Source organism: Chrysemys picta, chromosome 24 (genome assembly GCF_011386835.1).
Source record: "Chrysemys picta bellii isolate R12L10 chromosome 24, ASM1138683v2, whole genome shotgun sequence".
NCBI classification, from domain to species: Eukaryota; Metazoa; Chordata; order Testudines; family Emydidae; genus Chrysemys; species Chrysemys picta.
In genome coordinates, this window is record NC_088814.1 from 17,533,178 (window position 1) to 17,555,767 (window position 22,590).

General features: G+C 46.6%; 1 protein-coding gene across 3 annotated transcripts in view; it reads right to left on the reverse strand.

The window, feature by feature from the left end:
* The window catches only part of SCN4A (sodium voltage-gated channel alpha subunit 4), a 186,093-nt gene that overhangs the window by 28,591 nt on the left and 134,912 nt on the right, over window positions 1-22,590 (reverse strand). For all 3 annotated transcript variants that reach the window (XR_010594824.1, XM_065577964.1, XM_005283115.4), the window contains one exon: window positions 22,029-22,457. Coding sequence is in view for 2 of the 3 variants with exons in the window: in XM_065577964.1 (XP_065434036.1) it covers window positions 22,029-22,457 (429 nt within the window). In the remaining variant the exon portion in view is untranslated. The remainder of the gene's footprint in view (window positions 1-22,028; window positions 22,458-22,590) is intronic.

The following is a 22,590-nucleotide window of genomic DNA, read 5'->3' on the forward strand; positions in this document are numbered from 1 at the left end:
AGCAGCACAATTCCTGGTGTGGCTTGCATCAGAGAGCTTGTCCCAGAAATGGTGGTACAGGGGGAGAGCCGTGTCACAGCCCATGGGGGCACTGATCATATGGAGAGAGCTCACCCCTGCTAAGGGGTTGCCACTTTTGATGAGCTGTGTTTCTTGAGCATTTCCCAAGTCCCAAAACGCCAGCTGGTCGGGAATTTTCTAAAGAAACATTATTTTCATTGGAAAAATGCTGATTTGACAAAAGCGAAACTGTTGGTGAGAAAGGGTGAATCTCCCACTGAAATCCCCGACAAATGCCCTTTGTTATAATTAGACCAGCAGAAACCTGGGCTCCCGGAATTCTGTTTATCTCAAATATTTCTGGCTCCACTTACTCTGAAGAGCTTTTAGGACAAAGTTCACTCCAGTGCAAAACCTGGATTCCAAATAGTTTTCACCCAGTAGAACTGACTCTGAATCTTGACTTGGCTGGGCTCCCAGAAAGCACTCTGCAACCTCCAGTGGGTTAGATAAGAAGAGAAAAATCTTAGCAAATCTCCAGGGATCCTCCTATTTTTATCTGTCTTTCCAGCTTGAATAGCCAGCTTTATCCAATGTGCTGAGCAGCCATGTGGTAGGTAGAGACACATCTACAGACCTTTACATTCTACACAGCAACAAGAGACCCCACGACAAGGACCTAATATGAAGGGGTATCTTGTGTGCAATTGGCATGTGCACTGTAGGGCTAATCTCCCCCAAGGTCACTAGCAAGTGTCAGTGCATTCAATCAATCACAGATGAGACACAGATTCTGGAGCCAAGGGGCGCAGGTGGCAACTTCTGGCCCCAAAAGTTCCAGCCATCGCTCATACAGGGTATTGTATCCACCAGGGGGTGAGATACGCCAGCTGATCTACGTTGATTCACTGGACACCGCAGACAACAAGGTAGCCAGTAGCCAGCCAATTTGGCCATGTTGCACTGTGGAACTAACATGCCCCAGTCTCCCACTGGGGCTAAACTGGAGTTCAGAAAGGGAGGGAAAGGAAGGAAGCAGAAGGGGATCAGAAGAGCTGGGACAGAGCTAAGCTCACCCATGCTCCCACATATGAGGGCCACACATGAGCCATTTGCCACAGGAGCTAGTCCGGCCAAGGTACACGGTGAGATATACAAACTGTTCCGAATGCCTGTGAAGGGATCCAGAAAGGCAAAAGAGATGCATGAGCCAGGCTGGTGAGACTGACAACAGATGTCTCCATCACAGCCATTGCTCCAGCCAATGCTTGGAACAGCTCCTGAATGTGGGTCACTAGAATACCCAGCTGCTCCAAACACAAGTAGAAAAAATTCCCTTCCAGCAGCCCGCAGTACTTCCCGCTCTCTACACTTTGCCGCCAGTAGGCAGAACCCCACATGGAGAGCTGTGGTTGGAATCACATACATGGCTTCAGAGAATGCTCAGTATTGTTCTGTTCTTCCCTTCCCTATCCCCGTTGGCTGCCTTGCCCCAGTGGCTCGAAATGTTGAAAAATTTCATTTTGGCTATGATCGACATTAACCCATATCCTCTGAACTGCCCCAGTGCCTCATGGGAATTGTAGTATCTATGTAGACTAGCACAGAACAGAATGCTTCTTGCCCCCATTCACTTACGTGAGCCAGGATCCCTGGCTAGACTTTATCTCCCTTGATGCACTACAGTCATGCGACTCCCAAGAGACACTGCAACCATTCAAACAAATGGACGGCTGTAGTGCATCATGCATGATGTAGTCCAGCCAGGGAGCCTTCCCCATAGAGGAGAATGGGAGCATGAGATATCTGAACTATACCTCCCATGAGTCACCTGCATATTTTGTTACCTTGCTGTTTATTTCCTCTCTAGATTGCTAATGAAAATGCTACAAAGAGCCCATGGGAGAGCTGCCCCAGCACACTGCAGTTTAGAATGACCCTTTCTTTAGGACTTTCTGGTCAGCTTTCAGTCCCCTGTTTGAATGGATTTTTCAAGGCAGATCCTGTGAGACGCAGTATCCAATGCTTCTCCTATACTAATGTATACTTACATCACAGTTACTATCAAAAGTGTAATCAATGTATAATGCAGAGTGTATTATAAGAGAGGCAACAGCCACTCCATAACTAAGTCTCCTGCAAGATTCCCCTGTGTAGTCCCTATGATAACTTTGCCTTGGAACATGACTTTGCCTTGGAAAGTACCATATTTACTGTGAAGGCAAAGAAGAATGTTTCTGCAAAGTTTGAGAAAAATCTGTCAAGCATTTTTGAGCAAATTCCCTCGGCTGTGAAATAGCCTGGTAGCCTAATGTTCCCTCTGGCTCAAAAGCAGCTGATCCTGGAACTAACAGATTGTAAGTGAGAAAAGTTATTAATGATTTTTGTTGAGGTTCAATCCTGTTCCAAGATATCAGTGGGAGTTATGGGGCTAATCCTGCTCTTGTTGTTTTATCCCTGAGAGCTGGAGCGGGCTGTGTGATCAGAATTTTCAAAAGTGGATGCTGAGGATTTTTGAAAACTTGGCCCCGGTTTAAATATTTCTAACTTTTATTTTCTTTTATTCTTCGGCTCCTGTCTCTAGTTTTTAAAGTGGAACCAATCACTGTTATTCTAAAAGCAGCTTAACCATCAAATAATGATAACAACATTTCAGGTTGAGGAGCAGGGTATGAGTTGGAGACACAAGGGGTCAAATTTTCAAACATGCCTAAGTGACTTAAGAACCTAAGAGTTATTTTCAAATCAATGGGAGTCAGGCGCCTAAATGGGACTCATTAAAAATCAGTGGGACTCAGGTTCTTAAGTGCCTAAAGCACTTTTGAAAATGAGTCTCAGGCTCCGAATCATGCAGATAACTTTTGAAAATTTGACCCAAAGTCTTTGTCTTTACAGCCCCTTTAACTGTTCACGAATTGCCTGCGATTCAATGGGATTCTGACAGATCTGTTCACAGTTTGAGATGATTTGCCAGGTATTTTCTGTGATCGTCCATCAGGTGGTTGGTTGCTCACAGGCTATCCTGATAGCTTTGCTTTGAGCACTTGATATTCACAGTACAAGGGCCAGACTGTGATATCCTGATTTCCAATAGCTCAGACCTTGCTGGAGGAGAACTATTGAAATCAATGGGGCACAAGTGGCCACAGATGCTGTTCGATGTGAGAAAAGAGAGCACAGTCCATCCTCCAGTGCCAAGTTCTTTCGACTGGACACCTGCATGCAATGCTAAGTGTAGAAGAGCTGAGCTAGGCATTTCTTGAGTCATTCCTTGTTTCTGTTCCCTGATTGGATGGCTTACTTTTAAACCAAGGCCCCTGGTGTGTTAGCAATACAATTCCAAAATGCGGTGCTTACATGTCTGCCACTAGGTGTCATCCTAACACAGTGGGAGAGCCCTGGACTTCGAATTAGGGCTCATCTACACTGGAAACGCATAGCTACGTCTCCGGCGTGTGAAATCCGCACCGCCCAGGGATGCAGATATGCTGACCTCACCCCCAGTTCTTCGACGACCTGTCGACTGCCTCTCGGGAGGTGTCTGAATGACAGTGATGGGAGAACCCTACCCATCATGGTAGTGACTGTCTACACAACCGTGATGCAGCTGTGCCACTGTAGTGTTTCAGGAGCAGCCTTTTAGAGTCACAGGGGTTAAAAAGGCCAGCCAGGACCCCCAGATCACCTAGTCCCTGCAAAGCACAGGCCACCGACACCACCCAGCACCCGCACACTGACCCCCAACAACCAAAATGAGTCCAAAGCATCACAGCCCTCAGGAGACTGGACTATGACATGGCACAGGCAGAGACCAGGAGGCCCTGAGGTGCACCAGTGCCCGAGGGCAGGGGAATGATGAAGTGAGATACACCCAGTGACCTGCCCCCCACACTCCAGGCGAAGGCAACACCCCCTGCCCCAAGCTCACTGCCAACCTGACCTGGGGGGAAATTCCTGCCCCACCTCACATACAGCACTCGGTTAGACCCTGAGCTTGTGAGCTAGACTCACCAGCCAAGCACCTGAAAGAGAGAGAATGGCCCTGGCCTGCCCCCAGTACTGGGTTTGCAATGGTGCCAGTGGCGCCAGGCCCACACCTGCTTGGCTTCCGCCCCCTGAGGCCCTGCCCGACGCTCGCCCCTCTCTGCCCCCTCCTTCCCATGACCCCCGCTCACTCCTCTCCCCAGGCCAGGGCCCACAAAAGGTTAATCCGGCTCTGTCCTTCAATCTCCAGCCATGCCCCTCTCTGATGCTTTAGGAGATCACCCCCTGCCCCCAAAATACGCTGGAGGGAGGGAGCGAAATCTCTTCCTGACCCCTGCAGATGGATAGCTAAAGCCATGAAGCATGAGGGTTCTTTAGTTTATTGTTGGTGCCACCACCAGAATCCATCCATAGAACTGGAGATGCAGTAAGTAGCATGGAGGGAGAAAGATATGGGCACTGACCATGTTAGTGACCATTGAAGGCCACCTACTTCAATCCTACAGCCAGGCTACGGCAGTGAGAATAGTGCCAGCCATTATTTCAAAGGTGAATAACCCCCAGCTTTGGGAGGGAAGTAGCCATCCAGGGCACTGCCAGAGAAATAATGACTCAAACTGAGCTACTGAGTTTCTTAGAAGCAGTAGAAGAATCTGTTCCTTGTGTGGAGTAACAAGGAGAAAAGCTTAGTAGCTGATCACACCCATTCCTTGTAATTCCCCCACCGGGAACTGCAGCTATTCAAGGCTAAGGGCAGGGTGAGTAGCCCAGAGAGCATGCAGGCCTGGTGCACAATTTGAAGCTAGGTCAGTGTAACTAGGGAGCTAAGGTGGAGAAAAAGCCACACTCCTGAGCGCAGTAGCTATGCTGACCGAACCCCGGTGGAGATGCAGCTATGGAAGAACGCTTCCGGCTCCCTTCCTATCATCACTCGGGGAGGTGGATGGAAAAACAGTGATGGAAAAACCCCTTCTATGCTACTGAGCTTTTAGGTCACATGTGGGTCATGTGAAGTCCAGCTTTTCTGTGCAATTACAAGGGCTAGAAACGTACTTCTTTAAAAACGTGAAAGCAGAGATGGGAAGTAGTGGGGATGGGAGGGCAGAGGCAGCCCCATGGGCATGGGCTCCGGGGACTCAGACTTCCCCAGCCCCACTGTCACTGTACCCCCAGCCCCAGAGACACTCCCAAACCTACTGACTCCCACTGCACCTCCAGCCCCCTATCCCCAGAGAGACCCCCAAATCACACAGACTCTAAGCCCCAGAGAGCCTCCAAACCTCACTGCTATTTCACCCCCAGAGAGACCTCCAAACCCACTGAATCTCACTGCACCCCAGCCCCCTATCCCCAGAGAGACCCCCCAAATCACAAACCACAAATGCCAAAGAGACCCCCAAGCCCATTGAATGCCACTACACCCAGTCCCAGAGAACCCCAACCCCACTGAATCTCACTGTACTTGTATCCCCAGAGACCCCCCAGCCCCACTGAATTTCACTGTACCTCTATCACCAGAGACCCCCCCAACCCCACTGAATCTCACTGCACCCCCACCCCATATTCCCAGAGACCCCCCAACTCCAGTAAATCTCACTGTAGCCATATCCCCAGAGATCCCCCAGCTCCACTGAATTTCGCGGCACCCCCATTCCCATATCCCCCTCAACTCACAGGATGTATTTAATTTTAATAATTTGTATGAAGCCTGCAGCCTCTTTTAAAACAAATATGTGCAAATGGCTTCATGAGTGAAAGGTTGAAGGTGTTGATGTGATGTGTTTATCAAAGAACTTGTGAATTGTCTGTATCAAGTGTGTAAAACTTTAAATCGGCTGGGTTATGACAGACTCCCCCCCTCCTTTTCTCCAGGCCGCGTTAAGCACTGGGGAGCTGGGCTCTACCATGGAACTGGAGCAAAGGGGATATTGATGGGGCACAACCCTGAAAAGGATTCCTTACAGAAATGGCCAGTGTCTGCCACTGCCCAGCTCATGTGGGCGGAACTTAGCCCCATCCTTTACCCTACTCCTGCCCCAGCTTGACATGTTTGTTTAAGGGGGGAGCAGCTCTGTGTGGCCCTTCTTGCCTCCATCCCCCCCAGGTTCATTAGCTTGGCATCAGACGCTGGAAGAAAACAAGCCCCAGCGTCCAGCCAGTTACGAGAGATTCCAGTTCTCCAGGTGAAATCCTGGCCCATTGAAGTCAATGGCAAAGCTACCAATGACTTCAACGGGGACTTCATCTGGAACCTTTATCTCTGGGCCAGTGTCTGTATGACTCTTGGCATGGCCCAAGCTTCTCAGAAAGGCTAGCAGGAATATGGGGATCTCCCTGCTGGGTATGGCGTGTGGCTGCCTGTGATTGGTTGGATAACAGAACCCCGCCCCCCCGGGAGCTGCCGCCCGATGTGCCAAGACTACTTCTGCCCCCTGCTTTCCCTGCCAGCTCGGGACCCAGCACCCTGTCTTGTTGATCCAGACACACCCATCTGCTCCAACACAGACCCAGGGTCTGAATTACTTGCCCCAAAGCTGCAGGTTTACCTGAAAGCAGCTCACAGAAGTGTTCCTGAGTAACCAGATCACACATCCCTTCGAAGCTTGTAATGCCTTTCCCCCGCACCCACTTATCTACCAAATCTCTCATTTCATTGGCATAAACCACATTACTCAATCCAGATCCCCTCTTAAGACTTCTGAATTTAACCCTGTAGGTTTCAGGTGTAACCATAGTTTGAAGCATCATCAATAGACATCTTATTGAATATGTCCAGAGCTCTGCCAGTCAATTTTGCTATCAATGTGGTCATCTTCTGATCTTCAGGGATGGCATGGATGGTGCACAGTCTCTCAAAGGTGATGAAATATTTGGCAATATCGCTGGACTTATCATACTGTGGACATAGTCGCTCCCATTTGTGGATTTTGGGGGAAGTGGAGCCAGCAGGTGGAGGGTTTTGTCTCTTCAATTCCATAACAGACAGTTCATGTTTCTGGGCCTCCCCCTGGGCCTCTATAACTCTCTTGTGGGCAGTTTCCTCTGCCTCCACCCTTGCTGTCTCTGCCTCCATAGCTCTCTTGTGGGCAGCCTCTTCCCTGGCTTTTCCTGCCTCCACAGCATTAATTTCTAATTGTCTTAGTTCTAGCCGTCTCTTATGTTCGTTTTCTTTCTCTTTTGCTTCCAGTCTAGCCAGCTCTAGTTTATTAGCGGCGTCACTGGGTACTCATTTTCCTGCTTTCTTGTGCTGGGCCACAACCCCCCTTTTGCGAACAGGGGCTGCTAACAGGGAGTTTCGCAAGGGAGTTCTCCAGGTGAAGGAAGAGCAAATACAGGACCCTTGGGGTAAGTGACTGTCTGTAGTGTGTGTGTGTTTGTGTTTGGGGGTTACTTGCTGTGTGCTGAGCTTGTGTTTGTCAGTCTGTTTGTTTGTTTGTTTGTTTGTTTGTTTGTTTGAAGGACCGTGTGCTGTGGCTGGCAGTTGGAAGCTGTGAGCTTCAAAGGAAGGGCTGAAGGCTAGAAGCCTCTGGTAATTGGCTGAGCCTTAATCAGTGGGCGGGGCATTAACCCAGGCCAGGGCTTTATAAAGCAGCGCACAAGCGACCAGGGTGCATTTGTGAACAGGGACTGCTAACAGGGAGTTTCGCAAGGGAGTTAGGAAGGGAGCGGGGTCCCTTGCCGGTTCTATCTTAAACTCTTTATTCCCCTTAAAACCTATAGCCCAAACTACATTCAAAACTTCTTGCTTTAAACAACCCCTTCATTAACTAGGAGAAAATGCAGGCAGAAGCCAAGCTGCAGAGTGGGGGCTATCCAGTTTATTGCACTGAGTGTAGCATGTATGATTATCTGCCCCGTGGGCGGGTGGCGTATGTGTGCATTCGGTGCAAGGAGCTCTTGGCCCTCAGAGACCACATACGGACTTTGGAGGCCAGGGTGGCGGAACTGCTGGAGGAGCTAAGGGAGGCAGAGAGGTATGTTGATGAGGCTTTCCGGGACACTGTAGAATTGTCCCACCTCCGGTCAGACAGCCCCTGTGCTGTTGAGGAGGATGAAAGGCCCAGGGCAGCAGAGCAGTCAACGGGAGCAGAGGGAAACCTTCCCATAGTTGGGACCCTCCTTCCAGACGGTGCTGGGGTTGCCTCTCGCACTGAGGTTACCTCTCCGGGGGAGGGAACTCCAGTTGCTAGGAAAAGGCAGGTATTAGTATTGGGAGATTTGATCATTAGAAACGTAGATAGCTGGGTTTGTGATGACCGGGAGAACCGTATGGTGACTTGCCTGCCTGGTGCGAAGGTTGCGGATCTCTCGAGGCATCTAGACAGACTTATGTGTAGTGCTGGGGAGGAGCCGGTGGTCGTGGTACATGTACGTACCAATGACCTAGGGAAGGGTAGGAGAGATGTCCTGGAGGCCAAATTTAGGCTGTTAGGGAAGAGACTGAAATCCAGGACCTCTATGGTGGCATTCTCAGAAATGCTCCCAGTTCCACGTGCAGGGCCAGGTAGGCAGGCAGAGCTTCAGAGTCTCAATGCGTGGATGAGATGATGGTGTAGAGAGGAGGGGTTTACATTCATTAGGAACTGGGGAAACTTCTGGAATGGGGGGAGCCTATACAGGAAGGATGGGCTCCACCTAAACCAAAGTGGAACCAGACTGCTGGCACTAAACATTAAAAAGGTTGTAGAGCAGTTTTAAACTAGGAGATGGGGGAAAGCCGACTGCTGCAGAGGAGCATGTGGCTCGGACAGAGACTTCTCTTAGGGGAGAGTCTAATGATAGAGAATCTCCAGGTTATAGTCAGGAGCAGAGGATGGAAGAGGATAAAGTAGGGGCCAGATCAGATGATAAACATTCACATAAAAAAGAATCTAACACATCAGAAAAGGGCAGACAAATAAACAGTGACAAGTTTTTAAAGTGCTTGTACACAAATGCTAGAAGTCTAAATAATAAGATGGGTGAACTAGAGTGCCTTGTGATAAAGGAGGATATTGATATAATTGGCATCACAGAAACCTGGTGGACTGAGAGCAATCAATGGGACACAATCATTCCGGGGTACAAAATATATCGGAAGGACAGAACAGGTCGTGCAGGGGGGGGGAGTGGCACTATATGTGAAAGAAAATGTACAATCCAATGAAGTAAAAATCTTAAGCAAATCCACATGTTCCATAGAATCTCTATGGATAGAAATTTCATGCTCTAATAAGAATATAACATTAGGGATCTATTATCGACCACCTGACCAGGACAGTGATAGTGATGATGAAATGCTAAGGGAAATTAGAGAGGCTATCAAAATTAAGAACTCAATAATAGTGGGGGATTTCAATTATCCCCATATTGACTTGGGGAACATTTCACTTCAGGACGAAATGCAGAGATAAAATTTCTCGATACTTTAAATGACTGCTTCATGGAGCAGCTGGTACGGGAACCCACAAGGGGAGAGGCAACTCTAGATTTAGTCCTGAGTGGAGCGCAGGAGCTGGTCCAAGAGGTAACTATAGCAGGACCGCTTGGAAATAGTGACCATAATACAATAGCATTCAACATCCCTGTGGTGGGAAGAACATCTCAACAGCCCAACACTGTGGCATTTAATTTCAAAAGGGGGAACTATGCAAAAATGAGTGGGTTAGTTAAACAGAAGTTAAAAGGTACAGTGACTAAAGTGAAATCCCTGCAAGCTGCATGGGCGCTTTTTAAAGACACCATAATAGAGGCCCAACTTCAATGTATACCCCAAATTAAGAAACACAGTAAAAACTAAAAAAGAGCCACCGTGGCTTAACAACCATGTAAAAGAAGCAGTGAGTGATAAAAAGACTTCCTTTAAAAAGTGGAAGTCAAATCCTAGTGAGGCAAATAGAAAGGAGCATAAACGCTGCCAAATTAAGTGCAAGAATGTAATAAGAAAAGCCAAAATGTTTTTTAAGTACATCAGAAGCAGGAAGCCTGCTAAACACCCAGTGGGGCCCCTTGATGATCGAGATACAAAAGGAGCGCTTAAAGACGATAAAGTCATTGCGGAGAAACTAAATGGATTCTTTGCTTCAGTCTTCACGGCTGAGGTTGTTAGGGAGATTCCCAAACCTGAGCTGGCTTTTGTAGGTGACAAATCTGAGGAACTGTCACGGATTGAAGTGTCACGAGAGGAGGTTTTGGAATTAATTGATAAACTTAACATTAACAAGTCATCGGGACCAGATGGCATTCACCCAAGAGTTCTGAAAGAACTCAAATGTGAAGTTGCGGAACTGTTAACTAAGGTTTGTAACCTGTCCTTTAAATCGGCTTCTGTACCCAATGACTGGAAGTTAGCTAATGTAACGCCAATATTTAAAAAGGGCTCTAGAGGTGATCCCGGCAATTACAGACCGGTAAGTCTAACGTCTGTACCGGGCAAATTAGTCAAAACAATAGTTAAGAATAAAATTGTCCGACACATAGAAAAACATAAACTGTTGAGCAATAGTCAACATGGTTTCTGTAAAGGGAAATCGTGTCTTACTAATCTATTAGAATTCTTTGAAGGGGTCAACAAACATGTGGACAAGGGGGATCCAGTGGACATAGTGTACTTAGATTTCCAGAAAGCCTTTGTCAAGGTCCCTCACCAAAGGCTCTTATGTAAATTAAGCTGCCATGGGATAAAAGGGAAGGTCCTTTCATGGACTGAGAACTGGTTAAAAGACAGGGAACAAAGGGTAGGAATTAATGGTAAATTCTCAGAATGGAGAGGGGTAACTAGTGGTGTTCCCCAAGGGTCAGTCCTCGGACCGATCCTATTCAACTTATTCATAAATGATCTGGAGAAAGGGGTAAACAGTGAGGTGGCAAAGTTTGCAGATGATACTAAACTGCTAAAGATAGTTAAGTCCAAAGCAGACTGTGAAGATCTTCAAAAAGATCTCACAAAACTAAGTGATTGGGCAACAAAATGGCAAATGAAATTTAATGTGGATAAATGTAAAGTAATGCACACTGGAAAAAATAACCCCAACTATACATACAATATGATGGGGGCTAATTTAGCTACAACAAGTCAGGAAAAAGATCTTGGAGTCCTCGTGGATAGTTCTCTGAAAGTGTCCACGCAGTGTGCAGAGGCGGTCAAAAAAGCAAACAGGATGTTAGGAATCATTAAAAAGGGGATAGAGAATAAGACTGAGAATATATTATTGCCCTTATATAAATCGATGGTACGCCCTCATCTCGAATACTGCGTACAGATGTGGTCTCCTCCTCTCAAAAAAGGTATACTGGCACTGGAAAAGGTTCAGAAAAGGGCAACTAAAATGATTAGGGGTTTGGAACGGGTCCCATATGAGGAGAGATTAAAGAGGCTAGGACTCTTCAGCTTGGAAAAGAGGAGACTAAGGGGGGATATGATAGAGGTCTATAAAATCATGAGTGATGTGGAGAAAGTGGATAAGGAAAAGTTATTTACTTATTCCCATAATACAAGAACTAGGGGTCATCAAATGAAATGAATAGGCAGCAGGTTTACAAATACAAGGAAGTTCTTCTTCACGCAGCGCACAGTCAACTTGTGGAACTCCTTACCTGAGAAGGTTGTGAAGGCTAGGACTATAACAGAGTTTAAAAGAGAACTGGATACATTCATGGTGGTTAAGTCCATTAATGGCTATTAGCCAGGACGGGTAAGGAATGGTGTCCCTAGCCTCTGTCTGTCAGAGGATGGAGATGGATGGCAGGAGAGAGATCACTTGATCATTGCCTGTTAGGTTCACTCCCTTTGGGGCACCTGGCATTGGCCACTGTCGGTAGACAGGATACTGGGCTAGATGGACCTTTGGTCTGACCCGGTACGGCCTTTCTTATGTTCTTATGTTCTTATGACAAATTAGAGGATTGGGTCAAAAAAACCTGATGAGGTTCAACAAGGACAAGTGCAGAGTCCTGCACTTAGGACGGAAGAATCCCATGCACTGCTACAGACTAGGGACCGAATGACTAGGTAGCAGTTCTGCAGAAAAGGACCTAGGGGTCACAGTGGACGAGAAGCTGGATATGAGTCAACAGTGTGCTCTTGTTGCCAAGAAGGCTTACGGCATTTTGGGCTGTATAAGTAGGGGCATTGCCAGCAGATCGAGGGACGTGATCATTCCACTCTATTCAGCATTGGTGAGGCCTCATCTGGAATACTGTGTCCAGTTTTGGGCCCCACACTACAAGAAGGATGTGGAAAAATTGGAAAGAGTCCAGCGGAGGGCAACAAAAATGATTAGGGGGCTGAAGCACATGATTTATGAGGAGAGGCTGAAGGAATTGGGATTGTTTAGTCTCCAGAAGAGAAGAATGAGGGGGGATTTGATAGCTGCTTTCAACTACCTGAGGGGGGGGTTCCAAAGAGGATGGAGCTCAGCTGTTCTCAGTGGTGGCAGATGACAGAACAAGGAGCAATGGTCTCAAGTTGCAGTGGGGGAGGTCTAGGTTGGATATTAGGAAACACTGTTTCACTAGGAGGGTGGTGAAGCACTGGAATACGTTACCTAGGGAGGTGGTGGAGTCTCCTTCCTTGGAGGTTTTTAAGGCCCTGTTTGACAAAGCCCTGGTGGGGATGATTTAGTTGGGAATTGGTCCTGCTTTGAGCAGGGGGTTGGACTAGATGACCTCCTGAGGTCCCTTCCAACCCTGATATTCTATGAAACTGGGATGCACTCAGCTCAGGGGATGCTTAGTTAACAGAGCATAACAGTGCCCAGTGTTCAGCCTTTCTGGATAATTTGCAACCAGTGCAGTTTTAGCTTCTTCTGACCTTCAATCTTATTTATTTTGCTTCCTTTTCTATCCCTACTTCCCTTACCCGAAATAAGCAAACAGAAAATACCAAACCAGTAACCACTTTGTCTATTCTCCAGCCACCACACTTAAAATCACTACCAGTATCTCAAAGCAATCAGCTGTGCACAGATCCTGTCGACTATGCCACTGTGACGGGTTGGATCACAGAAACCCACTGGGTGCTGCCACCTGATGTGCCAAGACTACCTCTGCTCCCATTTTCCCTGCCAGCTCAGGACTCCAGCACCCTGTCTTGCTGAGCCAGACACTCCCATTTGCTCCAACAAAGACCCAGGGTCTGAATTACTTGCCCCAAAGCTGCAGGTTTACCTGAAAACAGCTCACAGAAGTGTGCTTGTCTTTGGCACTCAGATGCCCAAATCCCAATGGGGTCTAAACCCAAATAAATCCGTTTTACCCTGCATAAAGCTTATGCAGGGTAAACTCATAAATTGTTCGCCCTCTATAACACTGATAGAGAGATATGCACAGTTGTTTGCTGCCCCAGGTATTAATATATCCTCTGAGTTAATTAATAAGTAAAAAGTGATTTTATTAGATACAGAAAGTAGGATTTAAGTGGTTCCAAGTAGTAACCGACAGAACAAAGTAAGTCACCAAGCAAAATAAAATAAAATGCGCAAATCTATGTCTAATCAAACTGAACACAGATAAGATCCTCACCAGTTCCAGAATGCTCCCTTTTACAGACTAATCTCCTTTTAGGCTGGGTCCAGCAATCACTAACACCCCTTTGTTCCAGTTTCTTCCAAGTATCCTGGGGGGTGGAGAGGCTCCCTCTTTAGTCAGCCGAAGACAAAATGGAGGGGTCTCCCAGGGGTTTAAATAGACTTTCTCTTGCAGGTGGAGACCCCCTCCTCACTCCTATGCAAAGTCCAGCTCCAAGTCCATGCATGACTCACAGTCTTTACAAGTAGAAGCCATTGTTCACATGGTATCTTGTATGTCTCCAGGAAGACTTCTTATGTGGATTGGAGCATTCCAAGATGCATTGTTCCCCAAGTGCTTCCTGATCGGGTACTTAACCTTGCGAATTCCTTCCTAAAGAAGGTGACCAAATGCCTCACAAAGCTTACTTAGAAATCAAGCAAGTATACAGCCAACATTCTTAACCTCAAGTAGAAAATGAGATAGGTGTACAAATAGGATGAATAGATATAGTAGACCATAACCTTTACAGAGATATGTTACATGGCACAGGCAGCACAAAACATATTCCAGTTATGTCATATTCCCATAAAGCCTTATGGGAAGTACCGTCACACTGCCAATGACAGAATTACCCACTAAGCATCCCTCTTGCATGGGTCTCACAAGTGCCAGGGACACTCAGCAGCAGCTGCACACCTGGAGCATGTCATTGCCCAGAGATTCGCCTCCCAACTCTGCAGCAGTGAACAGTCAAGGAGTAGGCTGCAAGTGAGAGACTCAGAGGAAGCGTCTCTGATATCTGGGCCTGGGGAGCTTTTTGCACCCAGCTCCTGGCTGTACCTACAGGATCAGCACCATGTGTAGTGCTGGCTGGAGAAACTTCACCGGAACTATAGTCCATGCAGGCCCGGTGCAAGGATATTTTGTGGCCTAGGCAAAACTTCCACCTTGCGCCACCTCCCCACCCCCCAGAGCATCGCTTATTATAAACTTTCAAAAATGAATACAGTGGAGTCACATCTTACGCAGGGGTTAGGTTCTAAGGTCAGCGCGTATGAGGAAAATCGCTTATAGTGAAAATTACCATAAAGTACAGTACACACAGCATACACACAGTATACACAGTATACACTGTATACACTAGAACAGGGGTCCTCAACCTACGGCACGCGTGCCACCTTTGGTGATTTTTTTTTAATGGCAGGCTGCGGGTCCTGGACGCTGCTGAGCCCGCTGCCGGCCTGGGGTTCCGTTCACTCAGCCAGCAGCGTCCAGGGGACGTTACTGAGCAGCAAGCTGGCGTGCTGTCGATTCACACCCTGGCTTGCTGCACTGTACCTTCCCAAGAAGCCAAGCCCCACGTGGGACGTGGCTAACACTACAGAGAAGCAACAACTGCACACAAACAAATGAGCACAGCGAAGGAACTGGACAGTGATTTGGAATGTGAGCTGAAATCAAACAAAACATTTTGCTCAACCTGAAGCAATTTTTTTCAGACATTTCAGAATTGCCAGTGAACTGGAAAATCCATGATTCACTCACCTGCACATCTCACGTAGCCAACGGAAGCCCTTCAAAGGCCTGGTATACAGGTGTGAAAATTCGATTGACCTAGCTATATTGCTCAGGACTATGAAATGTGGTTAGGTTGACACTGGCATCCGATGAAGTGGGTTTTAGCCCACGAAAGCTTATGCTCAAATAAATTTGTTAGTCTCTAAGGTGCCACAAGTACTCCTCATTCTTTATAACCACCACTGTAGATGCAGCTGGATGCGCAGAAGAATTCTGTCGACCTAGCTACTGCCTCTCGGAGAAGTGGATTACCAACCCCTCCTGTCAACGTAGGAAGCAGCTGCACTGCGGCATGGCAATGCTGCAGCAGTGCCGCTGTAGTGTAGCCATACCCTGAGTCTCCAGAATGCACACGTTGTAGCTGTTCACTCTCTTGACATAGGCAAACCCCTCCGTAACACTGATCAGTCCAGTAGCTTTTCTCCCTGCACAGCAGATATGGTGGACCAAATTCAGTGCTCCATGAAAGCGGTCCCTGTTATGATCTGACAGACTGGTATAATTTCTAGGGCTGTCAAGTGATTAAAAAAATGAATCGTGATTAATCGCACTGTTAAACAATAATAGAATACCATTTATTTCAATATTTTTGGATGTTTTCTACATTTTCAAATATATTGATTTCAGTTACAACACAGGATACAAAGTGTACAGTGCTCACTTTATATTTATTTTTGATTAGAAATATTTGCACTGTAAAAAATAAAAGAAATAGTGTTCTTCAATTCACCCAATACGAGTACTGTAGTGCAATCTCTTTATCATGAAAGTTGAACTTATAAATGTAGAATTATGAACAAAAAATAATTGTGTTCAAAAATAAAAAACAACGTAAAACTTTAGCGCCTGCAAGTCCACTCAGTCCTATTTCTTGTTCAGCCAATCAAGTTTGTTTACATTTGCAGGAGATAATGCTGCCCATGTCACCTGAAAGTGAGAACAGGCGTTCGCATGGCACTTTTGTAGACAACGTCACAAGATATTCACGTGCCAGATGTGCTAAAGATTCATATGTACCTTCATATTTCAACCACCATTCCAGAGGACATGCATCCATGCTGATGACGGGTTCTGCTCGATAACAATCCAAAGCAGTGCGGACCGACGCATGTTCATTTTCATCATCTGAGTCAGATGCCACCAGCAGAGGGCTGATTTTTTTATTTGGTGGTTCAGGTTCTGTAGTTTCTGCATCAGAGTGTTGCTCGTTTAAGACTTCTGAAAGCATGCTCCACATCTCGTCCCTCTCAGATTTTGGACAGCACTTCAGATTCTTAAACCTTGGGTCAAGTGCTGTAGCTATCTTTAGAAATCTCACATTGGTACCTTCCTTGCGTTTTATCAAATCTGCCATGGAAGTGTTCTTAAAACGAACAACATGTCTTGGGTCATCATCCGAGACTGCTATAAAATGAAATATATGGTAGAATAGAGGTAAAACAGCAGGAGACATACAATTCTCCCCCAAGGAGTTGAGTCACAAATTTAATTAATGCATTATTTTTTAACGCGCATCATCAGCATGGAAGCATATCCTCTGGAATGGTGGTCAAAGCATAAAGGGGCATACGAATCTTTAGCATATTTGGTATGTAAATACCTTGCAATGCTGGCTACAAAAGTGCCATGCGAACGCTTGTTCTCACTTTCAGGTGACGTGAATAAGAAGCAGGCAGCATTATCTCCCATAAATGTAAACAAATTCATTTGTCTTAGTGATTGGCTGAACAAGAAGTAGAACTGAGTGGACTTTTAGGCTCTAAAGTTTTACATTGGTTTCAGAGTAGCAGTCGTGTTAGTCTATATCCGCAAAAAGAACAGGAGTACTTGTGGCACCTTAGAGACTAACACATTTATTTGAGCATCAGCTTTCGTGGGCTACAGCCCACTTCTTCAGATGCATAGAATGGAACATATATTGAGGAGATATATATACACATACAGAGAGCATGAACAGGGGGAGTTTTACCTTGCTTTGTTTTTGAGTGCAGTTATGTAACAAAAAAAAATCTACATTTGTAAGTTGCACTTTCACAATGAAGAGATTGCACTCCAGTACTTGTATGAGGTGAATTGAAAAATATGTTTTCTTTTGTTTATCATTTTTACAGTGCAAACATTTGTAATTAGAAATAATAATATAAAGTGAGCACTGTACACTTTGTATTCTGTGTTTTAACTGAAATAAATATTTTTGAAAATGTAGAAAAACATCCAACAATATTTTAAAAATTTCAATTGGTAGTCTATTGTTTAACAGTGTGATTAAAACTGCGATTAATTGTAATTAATTTTTTTAATCACAATTAATTTTTCGAGTGAATTGCATGAGTTAACTGCGATTAATCGACAGCCCTAGTAATTTCCCCTGGGCTTGTTTATTAGACTCATTTTCATGCAGGCTCAAATCTTAATAGGGTTTTTTCCTTGCTTGTCTCTCCATTGTTATGTTACTGCAGCCCATGTGATTCCCTGCGTCGCACTCGCTGTCAGTGCCTTCTAGGGCATTAGCCAGCAACACAGACATCAGAAACCTTGTGACTTTTAGCTCTAAGATGCATCGTTTAACGATTACCCATGTTAAACTTCCTCCGCTTCGTCTCAGGCCCCCGCTGCCCCCATGCCATGGGAGCCTGGCTGCAGCTGATCCTTTCTAAGGTATTAACAGTGGATCCAATTTTAGTGGCGTCAGCAAATTTCACCACCTTCCCCCAAGTCATTTATAATCGAATTGGAAAGCTACATCCCTGGCACTGACTCTGCGGCCGCCCACTAGTATCTGCTGATATCAACAACGACCTGATGTCCTTTCAACCAGGTAGCTTTCGGGTTTATATCCCTGTACTCCACAGCAGCAGGGGTTCTCTGTGTATTAGTTAAATCACACTGTTTACAGGGTGCCATAATCACAGTCTATAAGTATTTACATGAGGAACAAATATTTAATAATGGGCTCTTTGGTCTAGCAGAGGAAGGTCTAACACGACCCCATGGCTGAAAGTTGAGGCTAGACAGATTCAGACTGGAGATAAGGTGTATGTTTTTAACAGGGAGGGTAATTAACCATTGGAGCTGTTTAGCAAGGGTCATGGTGGATTCTCCATCACTGACAATATTTAAATCAAGATGGGATGTTTTTACTAAAAGACCTGCTCTAGTTCAAACAGCAGTTATTTCAGGGAAGTTCTCTGGCTGTGTCGTCCAGGAGGCCAGACTGTGTAATCACCGTGGCCCCTACTATGAATTTCCATTTGTAACCCATCTCCTTAGCAAGTCCCGCTGGGCTGCAGTTCATAAGAGATCCAGAATCTGACTTGGGGGATGGGGGTTCCTGGGTTTGTATGAGCCAGAAGCTCACACAGGAAAAAGGGTTGAAGTCTAAGAGGGTGTAAATGTCAAGGAGTCCAGGAGGAATTACCCAGAGTGTGAAAGGGGCCCAGGAGGGGGTTAGGATGAGAAGTGATGGGGAAAGGAAAGAAGGGAACATGTGAATCATCCCCAAGGGGTGGAAGCCCCCCGTACTGCAACATTAAAAAGAAGCCGGCACCAAGCCAGGGGAACTGACTGTGCCCTTGGTTCTCACAGCTCCCGCAGGAGCCATGCTGCCAGGGGCTCCACGCAGCCCCACATCACAGAGGGGTGAGTAGCACAAAGGGCTGGGGAGGATGGGGCAAGAAATTGTTGGAGGCTGGATGAGCACTGATGAGGCAGGGTCTAGTGGAAAAAACAGTCTGTGATCATGTAATTAACGAGTGTCTCATGGTGTCTTCGCACAAGAGGGATGAATGAAAGTAGCACAAGCAGCCTTAATTCTGTCATTTACTAATTTCTGAGTGCTCGACATTGCAACCTGAATTGCATTTTTAACATAGGGCGTTTGTGTTTTAATGTCATTTCTTAAGTTTTTAAAAAAGTAAATAGAATAAACAGAAATTCCATCATGCAGAACCACGCTGTCACCAGTACAAGTAGCCATCAGGGCTAGAACTTTTAGACCCTCCAGCACTCAAGCTAATAGAATAACCGGTAGCAGTAGAAGGCTTGCCGGGGGATGAGACACATGCTTTGTCAGTAGGTTTCACAACTGCTGGCTGACACCAGAGGACTGTTGGGACTCAGGAATGTTGGGTTTGATTCCAAGTTCTGGAGAGGAGTGCGTTCTAGTGGTTATAACCTTTCTGCCCATGCTCCCTGCCCTTGCCTCCTCATCTGCTCCTAGCCCCCATTCCTTATCCCTCTGCCTTAAAGAGAAGCTACTTCTTCCTTCATCTCCATGCTGCCGGGGCACCAGCTGGAGCAGCAACTTGAAGAGCACTGAGAGATGGTCTGCCTTCCTTCTTTCAGTTTCAGTGGATCAGCAGCTTCCAGCAGCCTGGAGGACCAATTGCACATAAAGTCTGGCTAAGCCCCTGCAGCCCTAGAAGGGAGCATGCTCAGTCACTCTGGGGGGATGGCACATGTGCAGCTAGGGTGACCAGATGTCCTGATTTTAGTGCAGTCCACTCATACCAAGGAGGCGTGGGGGGCTGGAGCATGCTCAGTGTGGACGGAATATTTGGGAAATGTAGCTGCCAAACTAAGAAACCATTAGTGAACATGTGCTTACTGTATTTGTCAGGGGCTTATCACTTGCCTGATTTTCATCGGGATGGCAAAAGGCACCTCGCTGACCTTAGGGCAAGTCCCCTTACCAAATTTCAAGTTCAAAGCACAGAGGCCCTGGACCTTCTCAATGAAACAGTTGTAAGGATTTTTTAACATGGACAAACGGATGTATTAGTCCCTAATCTTATTCTTGGAAATGGCTGAACATTTTTTTGCAGAACTGTTCCAGAATAACTCCTCCTGAGGCATATGCCCAGCATGGAAAACTTTAGCCAGAAAGGTCACATTTTGGAACAGTTAGAAGCAACTGAAAATAGGGTCTTCTTACGGAGAGCGTCAGGCAACTTCAACTGTAGGTGGCACTACCAACTTTTCCTATAATGAGAGTCATGTGGCCAAATCCCAGTTCATTGCCTATCACATGGAGAACTTCTCCCTTGGTCTTTTAGGGCTGAGAAAAGAGGAATTTATCCCTATGAACAGCAATTGGGGGGAAAAATAAGGCCAAACATTTTGAGTCTGTTGCTTAAAGTTAAGCACCTAAAGAAGTGGCCAGGTTCTCAGAGGAGGAGCCCCAGCAGTGGCCACTGACTCCAACGGGGCCAAGTGTGGAAGGTGGTGGGTAAAAGCCACAGTCAGTGAGCACTCATCCTTGCCTAGTGACAGGTTGTCACATCCCACAGAGCCATCCAGAGGCAGCACTGCCTTTGTGGTGAATGGAGTTAAGAGGTAGATGGATATGGCGGAGTGTGCCCCTAGAGAGGACAATAGCTGAGAGCTGTCATATCCCAGTGGTTCTCTGCTGCTGCTGTAGAGTGTGCAACCTCTACAGGACAACTTTTTCCACCTGATTGTACCTAAAAAGGGGAACAACCTGCTAAACTGCCCCCATCCCAAAACAGGACGTCGGGATAAACCTTCCTTCCACTCACCACTGTCTCTCATCCTTCTGACTTCTACTGCCGTGGGTTTGACCCAAGTACCAGTGGACTCCCAGTTGCAGACGCACTGGCATAAATAGACCATCTAACAGACATGCAGAATACTGTTCAATTGTATTGCTATGTTCCTATGCTGCACCCATCCCTGTGGGATCTGGGATCATGCAACACTAGAGCCGTGGCTTTCATAGCATAAAGCACAGCTCATTTTCCCACAGGGAGATGAAAAAAATGAAAGAAGGAGACAACAAGGGAGCAGATGTTTCCATTTGGTTTTAGTCCAGGACTTTAACCACTGCAGAGACATATACTCCCTGCTCCCATCCCCACCCCAGACAGCAGAGCCGGAGACAGCCAGATGTTGCCATCACAAAGAATGTTCCTTTGGCCGAAATGGCTCATACTCAGGGCTGCATAGCTCTGCCAGTTAGGAGTGAGATTTTTTGCTGATATCATTATGCTGGTAAAAGCTCTCTTGTAGATGCACTTAATCCAGGATAATGGTGCTTATACCAGGATAGCTTAGGACAGATCTACACTACACAGTTTTGGTGTCATAGCTATGTTGGTTAGGAGTGTGAAAAAATTACCCCCAACAGACAGGGCAAACCCCCTCATTTAGATGCAACTTACCCCTAGAAAGCAGAGTTGTTTGCCAGTGCAGTGCATGGCATTCAGGGCAGTGCTTTAACTAGATCGGCAAAGGATCTCCACGGTTAGAGCCCAACTGACAACGCCACTGACGAGCAGACTAGCCCCCACTCCGGTTCCTCAGCTTCCATCAGTCCCCTGGCCTGAGCACTTCTACACCAGCATCATGGCGTCTGCACTAGAGGTGGGGCTTTGCTGCTTTCTCTAGGCTGGTATAGTTAAAGCAGCAACATTTGTAAGTATAGACGAGGCCACAGTCTCACGTACCGAGTGACTTTTATAGACAGAGTTTCAGCCAAATGGTGACTAGCCATTGTTGAGTATACCAGTGGGACAAAGATCCTGACCAAATGCTCCTCTTCCGTTTGCTTATCTGAGTGGAGGAGGGGGCCCAGTTGGGGGCTGGTGAGTGGGGGGGGAGGTTTGGTTTGAAATCTTCAGCATGATTCCTTCCTCCCCCACTTCCCCATGGTTGCCACTTAATGTTCAAAATGCAGGAAGAGTAAAGAGCTGCCTGGGGCAACTGCAATGATTTAGCAAACCTAGTGCATCTGCTCCTTTGTCTGCAGCACAGACCACTGACATCCCAGTTTGGGCAACTGAATGTGGATGCAATTTCCATCAGGCTTGTCGCTGCAGCCCTAGAAAACAATCCTGCAACATGCAATGCAAATCCCACTCCAGTCCCCCCTCTGCCTTGAATGGGAGTGCTGGACAACAGGACATGGCCCATTACCATCCGTGAGGCTGGCTGGCTAAAGCAAAGACTGATATGCCTACCTTGGTTTCTTCTGTGTCTGACTGAGTGCTCGTTTCTTCATCATAGAGGTCGGACTCCTCAGAGGCAATGGGCACTTGGACAGTCAGGTTGGGATTGTTAATGAAATTCATGTGGTCCAGCTCATCCACAAACAACTGCTCTTTCCCAGCTACTCCATCCATATACTCCGACTTGGAATCCTGGCCTGAATCCATGTGGTTTAGCACATAGTTGTCTTTCTTATTATCCTCTTGTTCCTCGGCTGGCTCTCTCTTCTCCTTCCACTGCAGGTGAAGTAGCATGAGGACAGTTCTCTTTACAAAGTCAATCGCCCTGGTGATCCTGCCAATAGCAATCTGCAAATTGTTCATCTCGCCATCATCATCAGAAGCCGCAAGGCTATCGGCGCTGAAGGAGCTCAGCAGCAAAGCTAAGAAAAGGTTCAGGACCTGGAGGGGACAAAAGCAAACAACAGGTTTCGTGTCAGACATGAGCACAGTCCTAGGGTCTAGATCAGGCGGGGATCTCAATATTTTCCATGGTGTGGACCACACCTTACTAAGACAAAATCTCATACGGACA